This window comes from Ursus maritimus, unplaced genomic scaffold, assembly GCF_017311325.1.
Source record: "Ursus maritimus isolate PB19 unplaced genomic scaffold, ASM1731132v1 scaffold_3, whole genome shotgun sequence".
NCBI lineage: Eukaryota > Metazoa > Chordata > Mammalia > Carnivora > Ursidae > Ursus > Ursus maritimus.
In genome coordinates this window covers 1,360,219-1,372,733 of record NW_024425563.1, presented here as the reverse complement: position 1 = coordinate 1,372,733, position 12,515 = coordinate 1,360,219, and the positions used below count along the sequence as shown (strand labels likewise).

The following is a 12,515-nucleotide window of genomic DNA, read 5'->3' as shown; positions in this document are numbered from 1 at the left end:
CCCCCCCCCCCCCCCCCCCCCCCCGCCGGTGGGGACGCTCCTGTTCTCTGTGGCTCTACAGGCAGGCGCGCTTTTGGGGAGTACCTCGTAGATGTGGTAGAGGTTGGAGCCTTCGTCTGGCCAGTAGTGGTAGCATTGCCGGACGCCGTTCTCCGAGAGGGGCGTCAGCATGACGATGACCACGCAGCCACTCTCCCACACCATCTGCAGACAGAGAAAGGCCCACGGCCACAGCGTGACTGGCAGATCCCGCACAGCACGTGCAGTCACCGCGCTCAGCAACGCGGGCCAAGGTGCTTGTGCACGGACCGCCCTCTCCCCTTCGCTGGACACTCTTCCCCCACAGCGGGCTTCACATCTCTGAATGCGCCCCATAGCTTCCACGTTCCATGAAATACTACAAACCACAAAACCAGCCATTCGTTCCACGCCTTTTAGCACCTCTAGGACCCACGTTCAGCGGCTGCGCTTCCCAACTTTGGATCTGTGACGGGAACCTTCCACCACGCAGCCCCGACAGACGACACGGCCTGTGCCGTTGTTCCCAGCAGCCAGCGGGCGGGCGGCGCTCTCGTCCGCTCCTCCGCGTGGCGCAGACTGAAAGTGGTCGACACGATTGGTTTTTGGTCGTTGCCGTCAGCCTGCATGACTAGAAAACCACTTTGCTTTGTGAAGCTGCTGTCCGGTCAGAAGCAGGCCTGCTTACAGGAAGCAGGGCCGGGGGAACCCACACGGAACACGGCCATGGTAGTCAATGAGAACAAAACCGAGTTAGGAATTCACGGCAGCCACATCACGCAGCGTCTCCGACACACAGCGAACCGACGGACGCACGTGCAAGTGTGGAGAAGGGACGGACACCAAGGGCCTCCACGAGGCCTCCTCTCAGGCACAACTCCCAACTTCGTGGCTGTGGGTATTAATACCAGAGCATAATCAGAAACCATTAATTCTCTGGGGCACGCTGAGGTGGCGTTGCAGACGTGAATTAGCATATTAAATTACAGAGTGAAGAGGCGTCTGCTTCTCCCGCGGTGGGTTACGGTGACTTCACAGAAATATTTATAAGCAACTGCATTGAGGTGTGAATTTAGTATCGAAGAGAGCTTCTATTTCTTTTAAATACAGATATAACAATCCAATTAGAATCTTTTCATTTAAAAAAAATCCACATAGCTCAAATATAGAATGTGTTCCCTTCATAGTTCATGTTATTAAATAACCCCCTTTCAGTTATATTTTAAAAAGGGACGTGTCCACGCTACTTTCCTCTTTGAATATGGATTTATATTCCCGCGTGACGGGAATAGTCAATGCCTTTACGGCACCGCACTGTGTCTCAGTAATACTGGGATTTCATGGAAACTGCTGGTGTTTATGAAAAAGCCCACAAATAAATATGAATTACGCCCGAACCTATAAGCCTTCATTTTCCTTAGCGCAAAGCCAGGCACGAGATGAGAATTCAAAGCATGTGCCACGTGCAGCTCTCAGGCTTTGCAGCCTGCCCCCCTAAATTGGTCCTTCTGGCACGTAACAGTTTAATGGGTCTTTAGAAGGTGGTGAAGCTCATTGAAGCCATTACGAAAATGAGGAGAAACACAGATTTTATGAGCGTAATAAAAATACAATGATCTAGACCATAAACTAATCATCGCACACTCTGCTTGTGCCACCCAAGTGTGACATTAGGAAGCCCCTCATTTAAAGAGGGGTCCTCCCGGCCGGGCAGACCCGTTCATTGGTCCGCGCACACAGCGCTTCCATGCGGGAGCCCCCTCCCCCCCGGCTCTTGGAAGACTTGGTTAAGATTAAATCCAAACGGAACTTAATTTAAATAAACAATCCCAAAGGCACTCTTGGGGGTCATATTTCTTTTTAGGTCACTGTGTCTAAGAGCAGAGAGGGAATTTAGAAATCAAGCTAACAGGCGGCCCCCTTGGGCACCGGTGTTACAAGGCCGGCCCGGCTCTGTGTGTCCGCGTGCCGGGAGGCGCAGGTCGGTGTGCGGGGCGACGGCGCTGACCTTCAGGACGCGCCGAGAACCGTGAATGCGGGTTCCGGTGGGATCCAGGACCCCAGCCAAAGCTCAGTTTAGAAACAGGGCCAAGTTTCTGCTTCTCCTCCCGCGGCTCTCCCCGGCCCTCGGGCAGTTCCCGACTCCAGAAGGGCTGTCTGTGCGGAAACCCTAATCCTTCTCTTCTGGGAAGCAGCTATCCACCCAGAGGCCCCGCTGAATCTCAGAAGCGAGGCAGTTCGCTGACTGAGCTAAGGGTGCAGGTGCCTGAAACGGTGATTTCCGGCACTTTCCTGTTCAGTATCACAGAGCACGGCAATCCTGGTCTCCTCCCGGTTTACCGGCCGTCTCTGCAGAGCGCCCAGCACGTCAGCAGGTTCAGAGGGAACCAGAAGTCCCCGCCGAGAGTGGGGTGGGGACAGTGCCCCGCAGCGCGCCACGGTCTGCAGCCCCGCCCCCAGCTCTCTGCGTCTGGAGTCAAGTGCACGCCTCTCCCCAGGCAGGAAGGAGGTGCTTCCATCGTGGGGTCCAAACGAGGCCACCGCCACGGATGAAACACGAGCCTTCAGGGCCGGACGCTGACCATAAGCCAGTGCTGCGCTCGGAGAAGACATGACGTCCTGCCTTCCGGCGAGCTGCTTCCCAGACGCTCTGCTGCCTCCCCTCAGGAGGCCACCCTGAAGGCCCAGGACGCCTCAACAGTATGGCTTCATGCACCAGGGGCGGGAGCGATGGCGGTCTCTGGCCTTTATGGTCCCCGCCAGCCTCTCCTTGGGGGTTGTGCGCTGTGGGAATGGGAGTGGTCTGCTCCGTGTCCTGTGCCGCTGCCCCCACCAGTCCCTGGGAGCCTGCCCCAGGCTGCGTCTCGCGGGTGACGTGGAGGAGACGCTCGCGATGCCGTCACTGCCGATGGGGACCCGTGTGTGGTCTTCAGCAGCGAGCCAGCGGGTAACGGACATCCCGTGGCTCCGACGGTTGCTCTAGTGACAGGAAGTACACACGTGGGCGGCTGTGCGACCCAGCTGTGCCAGCTTACTGACGGCTGGTAAGAGAAGCCACACTGCTCTGTGTCACGGGTGGAGTTTCGTCCCCCGGAGAAGATAGGCTGACGTCCTAACCACTGGGACCTGCGAATGTGACCTTATTTGGGAATAGGGTCTCTGCTGATGCCATTGAGTGAAAGAGGGGGTCATACGGACTTAGGGCGGGCCTTATAAGAAGAGGGAAACCCCGTGCGAAGAGAGACACCAGTGGGAAGCCTTGGGACGAAGGCGGGGAGCGTGACACGGCTGCAGGTGCAGGACTGCGTGGGGCCCCCAGACCCTGAAAGGAGGAAGCCTCTCCACACCTTGATTTCAGACGTCCGGCCTCCGGAGCTCCCAGAGAATACTCCCAGCTTGTGATAATTTGTTAGGGGGGCCCTAGGAAACCGATGCTGACCACTGAACAACACGGGGGTGAGGGGTGCTGACCCCTGTGCAGTCGAAAATCCACGCTGAACCTGTGAACTCCCCAAAAGCTTAACTATGAGCCTACAGTTGACCAGAAGCCTGACCAACAACACAAGCAGCCAATGAACACATGATATATATATGTGTGTGTGTGGGGGGGTGTTATTTGCTATATTCTTATAATAAGGTAAGCTGGAGGAAAAAATGCTATTAGTAAAATCTAAGGAAGAGAAACTACATCTACAGCACTGTCCTGGAAAACGTCTGCATCCAGTGGCCCCAGGCAGCTCAGACCCGCGCTCGAGGCCCAGCTGCGCGCTCGCGGTTGGGGCTCCTCAGGGAGGAGCGTGCTAGCGCCAAGGCACATAGACAAACCTAATTAAAGCAGATGGAAAGAAACCACAGTAGAAAACTAGCTATTCAGCAAACCAAACTCTTCCAATGCCCCGCTAAGACCTGATTAGAGGAAAGATGACCTATCCAAAATCTCAAAAAGCTCAGTTCATGTTCTCCGCCAGGCACCCGGTCCCTCCAGGCATAAAACTTCTTCCTTTACTTAGATCTCTTGTGATGTGTCCCTTTCTACCTTGCATCATCCTTATCATGTGTTCACATCTTTCTCCCACCAGACAGGCATCTCCAAGAAGACCAGATGCTGGTCTGGCTGCCGTTTCTACCCGCCAAGGCGCCAGGATGGGGATTTATTGCCGTGGGTGCTTGGTTGAAAACAATACATGTGTTTAAAAGAGGCCATTTGAATAGTTCTGTAAAAAGAGCTAAAGAAAATGCTGTCAAAGCAGGCCTAGAAGAGGTTCTCCCAGGACTGGCTTAACGGACAGAAAAGCTTTTTTACTGTTTTAGCTCGTGAACGGTTTGCGTGTGTGTCGGCGCTGCGGGTCCGTGAGGCACACGGCTCTTCTCCGGAGCAGGCTCCGCACCCCCGGTCCTGACCGTACAGTTCATCTCTGCGGCAGACTTATTTTCATAGGTGGAACAGAGATGTTCTGAAGTCTGGCCGTGAGGAGCTGACTCACATTTTAAAATAATGAGTCAAATAGTGAGGTTTAGTAATGCTTGTGTTTTAGTCCTTATGAGCCCACTGACGTCAGCTCTAATGTGGTCTGAAATAGATCAAACAGGGAAAAACAAGCGTCTGTAACACCTTCTGCAGTCGAGACCCCCATCCCGCCCTCGGCCTCCCCAAAACCGCGTCTGCGCTGCAGCAAGCCTCCTGCGGTCACGGGCTCCACATCGAGCCACTCGGGACAGGCGAGGAACCCTTGGGACAGGTAAGGAACCTCCGTGGTGTCTTCTGAGGACCACTCACAACTGCTGATCAGTGCACACACGTCAGTTCGGGCCCCTTGGCGAGGCCACAGAAACCAGCCTCCACGCTGGCAGAGTGGTGCCGGACGCCGGACACCCTGCGCCCAAACTGATCCCATGGCCGCCATCACACAGCCCATAAACGGCAGCCTCAACTCTGAAATCCTTTCCCACCCGGCGTAAAGGAGAAAGCATCTACGTAAGAAATCCTTGCTGCGTCCCTGGAACCGAGTACGAGTTCTCTTGCAAAGACGGCGCGGCTGACCTAGCGGTCCGGCAGACTGGAGGTGGCTCGGGGCAAATACTGGTCACTTAGGGTTTCCAGAGCCAGGCCGCACACTTCCGGACTGGACTTTGTCATCCAGCCCCTGTGCAGGTGCGACGGGCTGTTCCTCACAGGTTTGGGATGTCTAGGAAGTTAGCTGGACCTGAGTGAGTGTCGCCCCTTAGAACCATTTGTAGTCCCTCAGCCTTGCTCACCTTTCAGGTTAAATATGCGCGTCGTCTGCTTAGACGAAGTGCTGAGCTCAGGCTGCCGCCTTCTTGTCAAGATGAGAACCTGATATCAATGCATCAGTCCGGCTGTGGATCCCGGAGAAGGAGGAGGAAGAGAAGGGGGTGAAGGTGGATGGGGAGGAGAAGGTGGACAGGAAGGAGGGAAGGGAGGTGGGAGGGAGGGAGGAAGAGAGGAGTGAAGGAAGGAAGGGAGGGAGGAGGGGTGGAAGGAGGAAGGAGGGAAGGGAGGAGGAAGGGAGGGAGGAGGGAAGAGGGGAAGAAGGGAGGAGGAGAGGAGGGAGGAAGGAGGAAATGAGGGAGGAAGTGAGTGAGGGAGGAGGGAGGAAGAAAGGGAGCGAGGAGGGGGGAGGGAGAAGGGAGGAGGACAAGGGAACCAACAATGCACTTAAAAGCAGAACAGCGAGGATGTTTTCAGCTGTGGTCCGTAATATCAGTTGAAAAAGAAACTCAGGGGCGCCTGGGGGGCTCAGTCGGTGACACATCTGCCTTCAGCTCAGGTCATGACCCCCAGGTCCTGGGATCGAGCCCTGCGTCAGGCTCCCTGCTCAGCGGGAGTCTGCTTCTCCCTCTGCTCCTACCTCTTGCTCGTGCTCTCTCTCTCTCTCAAATACATAAACAAATCTTTAAAAAAAAAGAAGAAGAGAAAAGGACACAGGATGTCTGTCTCTCACGGGCCCGAGTTCGAAGGCTGCCAAGCGGACGTGTGTGCTCTCTGTAGCGGCGCTCCCCGAGCAGAGTCACGGACACCCCTGCAGACTTAGGTGAGGTGGCGTGACGAGTGTTCTTCTCTCTTTTAATGTTTACGAGCTCGTGTATAGGGAGTTCAAGGAGACGAAATATCTGAAGCAAAGTGTCCTGGAAAATCCAGGGCATGTGGCTGAAGTACTTGCGAACAGAAATAATGAATGAAGTTTTTCCTAAGAAATTAACTCTCCTCAATTCTTATATTTCCTTTGATCCAACAACGTGCTTTAAAACCGACCAGTTGGGGAGCTAACAGGGATCCGGAGTATATTTCCCCCTTCCATGTCCCTCGATGCCGCAGAAACGGAAGATAGCGTCACGCGCGGCCCAGAGCACATCCGGGGGTGCAGACCAAGCGTGATTGTCACGGGCGTCACAGGTAACGGGGCCTCAGGGACGTGCTAGGGCCCCGGGAGTCCGCCTCTCAGGACGGCTGGAAGTCAGATTTCCAGCTTGAGCCCTGATGTGATGCGGTCTCCTGAGGGAGAGGGACGATGTGGCCCCGGGGGCCCTGGAGCTGGGGGAGGCGCGGGCCGGCCCTGGGGTGGCTGTACGTGACCAGGCCAGGCTGGGGCCTCTCTGGATGCTGGCTTGGCTCCTGCGGCTTTGACGGCCTGCCTCTGAGGCGGGCATCTGTGGGTGGAGCAGACCGTGGGGGCGGGGGCCGCCACACTCCCTGCCATCTCCACAGGCCAGGCTGTGAGAGCAGACGCGCAGTGGACTCGGTCCTCAGCCACGTCGGGCCCCGGGGACTGCCGTTTGAGCGCTGCTGGCTCAGGCTTCGTCAGACTCTTCCTCCTAGGCCCCGTCCTGCCCCCTCGCCCCCACCCGCACGTGGGGAGTGCTTGGGAGGGAGGGCATTTGCCCCCTGTGGCTCTCCGGCAGGAGGTGGCTCCGGGGTCTGTCTTCACCACCCTAACAACTGTGATCGATAAAAACGCTCTATTTAAACCCAGCCCATCGCTTTGGGAGAGAGAGTGTGCTTCCCCGGTGAACCCTTCGTAACAGCATCTTCAGAAAGTGGAAGACAGAACTCGACGGGAGGGCTTCTTTCTTGGTAAAACGTTCACAATGGCATCCGGTGTCCACATTAGCGCTCGCTGGGCACCAGCGGGACCCCCGCGGACTGGGGTGGGCCCTCCGCCCTGGGCCGCGGACACGGCGCCCCGTCCCCACTCGCTGGCCTCTGGTTCCGTCTGAAAGGGCTCATCTGTCAAGCGGGACGGGACAGTGTCCTCCTGGCTGAGCCACCCCGTGGTGAATGGGGCCAACGACCAGTCCGCGTCCTGCGGAGAAGTCCCAGTTCCTGGGGCCGAGGGGCTGCTGTGAGCGGCTTCTAGCGACGTCGCGTACCCCAGACGCAGCTCACATCTGTCAGCAGTCCTCACACACCCGAGCTTGGGGAACCGGGTTGCCTGAATTTCTGGTGGTGACATATGAACCACGGAAAGCACACAGTTCTGCCAGCTTCCTCTAAAAATACGAGAGGAGGGAGGACAGTCACGTGCCTTCTCAGACCAGGGTTCCCTTGGGACCGGGCGGGGAGTGACAGGGCATGTACGGGTCAGCTGGGAAGAGCAGGGACCCGTGGCAAGAGTGGCAACGACTGGCCAAAAGCCGCGGGACGGCCCCTTCCTCCTGCTGCCCCAGGTAGGCCGGCCATCCCCATCTGCAGAGATGTCTCTTTTCCGTGAAGCGGTCCTGACACTCCTTTCCAGACGGCGCTGGGCTCAGCCCCTCGGGCCCCATGAGCCCTGTCGGGTGTGCAGACCTCACTGTCCGGCAGGCACCCCGCGGACGCTGGGGTATGGACGCACACGCTTGAAGACCGCGGTTCTGACATGCTCGGGGCTCGAGACCGAGCACAACACGGTCACTTCGTCAGGAACCGTGTTACTCTGCGAACGCCCACGGCCGCCACAGGGGGCTGCTTGCCTTGCGCTCCTGCCAACGGCCACGCGCGGGAGCAACGCCTCCCCATCACGGTGCCTTCTTCCTTCTTACGGCGCGTGGTGGTAAAAAGCGTCAGGTCCTACGGCTCTGGGTTTAAAACGTGCCGTGCCGCCAGCTGGCCGTGTGGATTTGGGGGAGTATTTGGGGCCCCGGCCCCGTGGCCTCAGCCTGCTGGTACAACGGGGTCCTGATCTTTCGTTGTAGACAATACACGTAAGATGGCCCTTCTGAGCCCTTCTGAAGTGCAGGGTTAAGTAGATTAAGTACGCTCACGTTCCTGTGCGACCATCGCACCATCTATCTCCAGAACGTTCCGTCTTCCCAAACTGAAACTGTTCCTGTTAGACCCGAACTCCACCCCGCCCTGGCCCCACCCTCCGCTTCCTGTCTCCCTGGATCTGACTCCCCTCAGACCCCAGGGGCTCAGCTTCATCCTTGGTCATTAGTGCCGTTGACTGAGGTCGCCCCCCAAAGCGCCTGCCCGCGGTCTAGCATACAGTAAGTGCTCAGTGGGATCGCCCTCCCTTCCCGCTGCTTTCCTAGCGTTCACTTGGACTCCAGCGCCCTGTTCCCACACGTGCGTGCGTGTCTTTCTCTCAAAGGAGCTGTGCAGGCCCCGTGACACAGATGGGAGTGTGTACTCCAGCCTCAGGGGTCAGACCGGTGGACGGCTGACCTTCATCTCCTCCTCCTCTGCCCTCCTGTCCCGACATCCCCTCCCCACGCGGCCCATCGACCGTCAGAGCTTTTTGGCGCCTGTGGGCTGTCACAGGCTGCGGGACCAGGCGTTAGCTGATTCCGGAAAGTTAATTTAGAAGTACCAGGGACCTTGGGGCGCCTGGGTGGCTCAGTCGTTAAGCGTCTGCCTTCGGCTCAGGGCGATCCCAGCGTTCTGGGATCGAGCCCCACATCAGGCTCCTCTGCTGGGAGCCTGCTTCTTCCTCTCCCACTCCCCCTGCTTGTGTTTCCTCTCTCGCTGGCTGTCTCTCTGTCCTAGTGGCCTCTCTCCGGATTCCTGCAGTGGCCACCTGTCTGTCTAAGCAGCAAAGTATTCAGTCTCAGTCAGTGCTCTTTTCTTAGCCACTGTAATGGGCAGAATAGTGTCCCCCAAAGGTCACACCCTGGAACCCGTGGACGTGACCTTCTTTGGAAATAGGGCCTCTGCAGGCATGCTCAACAGGAGGCTGCGCTGGCCAGAATGGACCCTAAGTCTAATGACCAGCGACCTTCAATGAGGAAGGGAACACAGATACCCCACGGGGAGGTCACCGCGTGGATGGAGGCAGAAGCGGGAGTGATGCGTCCACGAGCCAGGGGACCCCCAGCAGTGCTGGCCACGACCAGAAGCTGGAGACAGAGGCACGAGCAGGTTCTCCTGTGGGGCCTCCTGGAGGAAGCAGTCCTGCGCACACCTGGGTCTCAGGCCGCTAGCCTCCAGCATTTCTGTGCTTCTTCGTTACGTCACGGCAGCCATGGAGAAGTTGGGCCCCAGCCTTCCTCGAGACCACGGCATCTTGCTCAAGGGCATGTGGAGGAGACGGAGCTGAACCAGTGTCTTTACGACAGACTTCTCCACGGCTTTGATGTGTTGTCGTGTACAGTAATGCCAGGAGCGCGAGCCCGTTGCCCGCAAAGCCTTCTTGTCCTGGGTCACCTGCTACCACTTGGAGGGACACTACTGTGTCCTGGGCAGTGTGACCACAGGTGGGCGTGTCCCACGTGGTCTTGTACTTGGTCGTTTTTCTCACGTTGCTTCATTTTAAGACATCTTCCTCTGTTCCATGAATGTCAGACCTCCAGATGCTCCGGAGAGCAACCTATGGACTGCAGACCCTGAAAACAGGCGTCACCCCCTCAACTACACCCATCTGTAACAAGCGGCAAGGACAGTACTGCAGCGCTCGCACTCCCAAGCCATGTGACCTGGGCAAAGTGAGAGCCTCTACGTCTTACGACGGCAAAGATTGTGTCCACACACACTCAACCCTTAACGCAGGACCTGGTCCACAGTAAGTGGCCAGTGGATGTGAGAGTTACTGCTTCCAAGTGTCCACGTGCCTCTGAGAAGCCTCACACGGGGAAAGTGACGGCCAGCACCCAATGGTTGGTAGAAATGGTTGATGGGTTAAGGTTGAGTGGAAGCTCGGTAGTGATGCTGGAATCCCTCATTCCGCCACACAACTTGGAATTTTCTTTGTCCTGTCCTTCTGAGTATCAGAAGCTAGGGAAGCAGGTGGAGCAGAACGGCCCCGAGCAGATTCCGCTGGGATGTCAGCGGAATGGACTCTCTAAGAGCAGAGCCGGGATCTGTGAGCTCCCATGAGCCTCAGTTGAGCCCCTGCACTAAGGTCCTATAGGAGCAGGTGTCCCGGGACCAAGCAGCCCACGGGTGCTGAGCTCCCTGAGCAGGGAGGCACCTCATTCAGGCTACACGGCCGCTCTGGGTGTGACGCGGAAGAAAGTCGGCATCTCGTAGGTGGTGGGACCAGCCTGTCCTCACACCATTCTGACGTGACTTTAATGGCTGTATGCCACCATTACAAGTTCGGATGACGGAATTCTGAGGCTCGGTTGGTTTTATTTTTTCAGTAGCGTGACGGCCACTAGGCAAAGCAGGGGGCTGTGCAGACACGCTCCCATCTTGGTTTCCGTGTGCTGGCTCCAGTACGCTATGGTAGCTGTGTATCAACATGCTTAGAAGGCAGGGGGCGCTAGCTGGCTCCCTGCAGGTCCCGGACCCCTTCCAGACTTCTCCAGAAACACCCGCCCAGGCCGTCCATGGTGGGGACGGGGACACCTGCCCTCCAGCAGGTGGAGAGGCCGAAGAGGGCCGACGGGCAGGTCAGGGAACGGACCAGGTCAGGGAACGGACCGAGAGACTCCAGGAACAGGACGCGTGGAGCCCGTCAGCCAGGTGAGGCATTCACACTTAGAGCTGCTGCATGAGACGCCGGCATCACCACCAGGGGTCCGAAATAGCCCCGTCTCTATGCATCACCACGCTGCGGGGGTGGTGACCCGCCATCCTGGCAGGCGCTCTGTCCACCCGCGAGCTCCTGGGCTGGCTGCCTTCTCACCTCTGCCCTCCACGGGCTCTGCGCGTCGGAAGCCCCCTGCCAGGGCTGGGGACGGTGGCGTGCCTGGCGCACGGGGAGTCTGTGCGACCGTGCCACCTCGCAAAGCCCGTTCCCACTTAGCTCTGCGGCACGGCTGAGGCCTGAGGAGGACGCGGGGGAATGAGGGGAGGCCCCCTGCTCTCCTGCCCTTCGTGGCTCGCGCTCACACCGGTTCTCAGCGGCTGAGCCTCCGGCTGGGCGCCCACGACTACGCTGGACGAAACAGACTAGGCTGGCCCTTCGACTGGATTACAGACGATCTACAAGGAAGGGAAACTATAATCTGAGCACCATTTCTTACTTTCGGAGGGAGAGAACAATAGATAAGGACACATTTGAACAGAATATAATACACACTTATTCATGTCATTTCTTTATATTTCATGAAATAAAACTGTAAAGTTAAAAAAGTTAGGATCTTTAAAGCATTCAGTCTCTCGAAGGGAATTTTCACACTTGAGTTTTGAAAACAAAAGGTTGACAATAAAAACATCGAAGGCCCCGTATAAATTCTGCTGTCACGTACCATTTGATGAGCACCACCTCCGTTTACCGAATCGAGTCCAAGGCATTCTCACGATCAATTCATCGAGATCCTACTCTCAGAAAAAGTTTTAACTAAAGCAGACTCACCTGCCAGAAGTCGGCCACGGTGGCGGGCAGGGGCCCCTGGGTGGCGATGTAGGCGGGACTCCTAGGGTCGTGATCCATCTGCAGAGACAGGATTACGGTGACAAAGATCAGCTGAAGAGCTAGGAAACCGCCAGGAAGAAACCACGGGACACACGGGGTCGCAGAAGCGGGAAAGCAGGGCGGTCTTCCTTGCTGACCCTCCTGATTCCAGCAGTGCTTGGATTTCGGCAGAGCCCCTGCGGCCCTGTGCCTGGAGCCTGGCGGATCAAGTCGGAGTGCTTTATGACTGATGTCGCGGTAGCGGCAGCAGCACGAGCCGCGCTGAAGCCTGTACACCAGACAGACCAGATGCCAATAAACAGGCTGGGCAAAGACGGGTGGTGGGGCACAGGGTGGGGAGCCAGCATGGCTCCACAGCTCAGCCACCGGCCAGCATGTGTGGCCTGCACCCCGGCCACAGGCCTCCCCCAGCCCATCGGCCGGCATGTGTGGCCTCCACTCCGGCCCTGAGCCTCGACCCTGGCCACCGGCCAGTGTGAGCTGCCTGCACACCCACTGTAGGCCACACGCAGGGTTCTGGTCAACAAGCCCCTTGTGAGAACTGCAGGTGTGGGGCTGGGAGGGGTGAAGCTCGACTCTCCGAGGACAGGGTCCCGGGTCCTGGAAGAATTAGTGAGCCAGTGCCTCCTGCCTCCTATGAAGTTAGCTCCTCTCACAGGGGGGCTTGTTTCTGTCACCCGGAAAGGGGCACCAGCACCT

The 12,515-nt window shown here is 57.4% G+C and overlaps 1 protein-coding gene across 1 annotated transcript in view; it reads right to left on the bottom strand.

Moving 5' to 3' along the window:
• PTPRN2 (protein tyrosine phosphatase receptor type N2) overlaps positions 1 to 12,515 on the bottom strand; it is a 796,662-nt gene that overhangs the window by 27,910 nt on the left and 756,237 nt on the right. Inside the window, exons 18-19 of the mRNA XM_040644526.1 lie at positions 11,757 to 11,834; positions 85 to 204 (exon numbers count right to left, since the gene is read on the bottom strand). Of these exons, the coding sequence (XP_040500460.1) occupies positions 85 to 204; positions 11,757 to 11,834 (198 nt within the window). The remainder of the gene's footprint in view (positions 1 to 84; positions 205 to 11,756; positions 11,835 to 12,515) is intronic.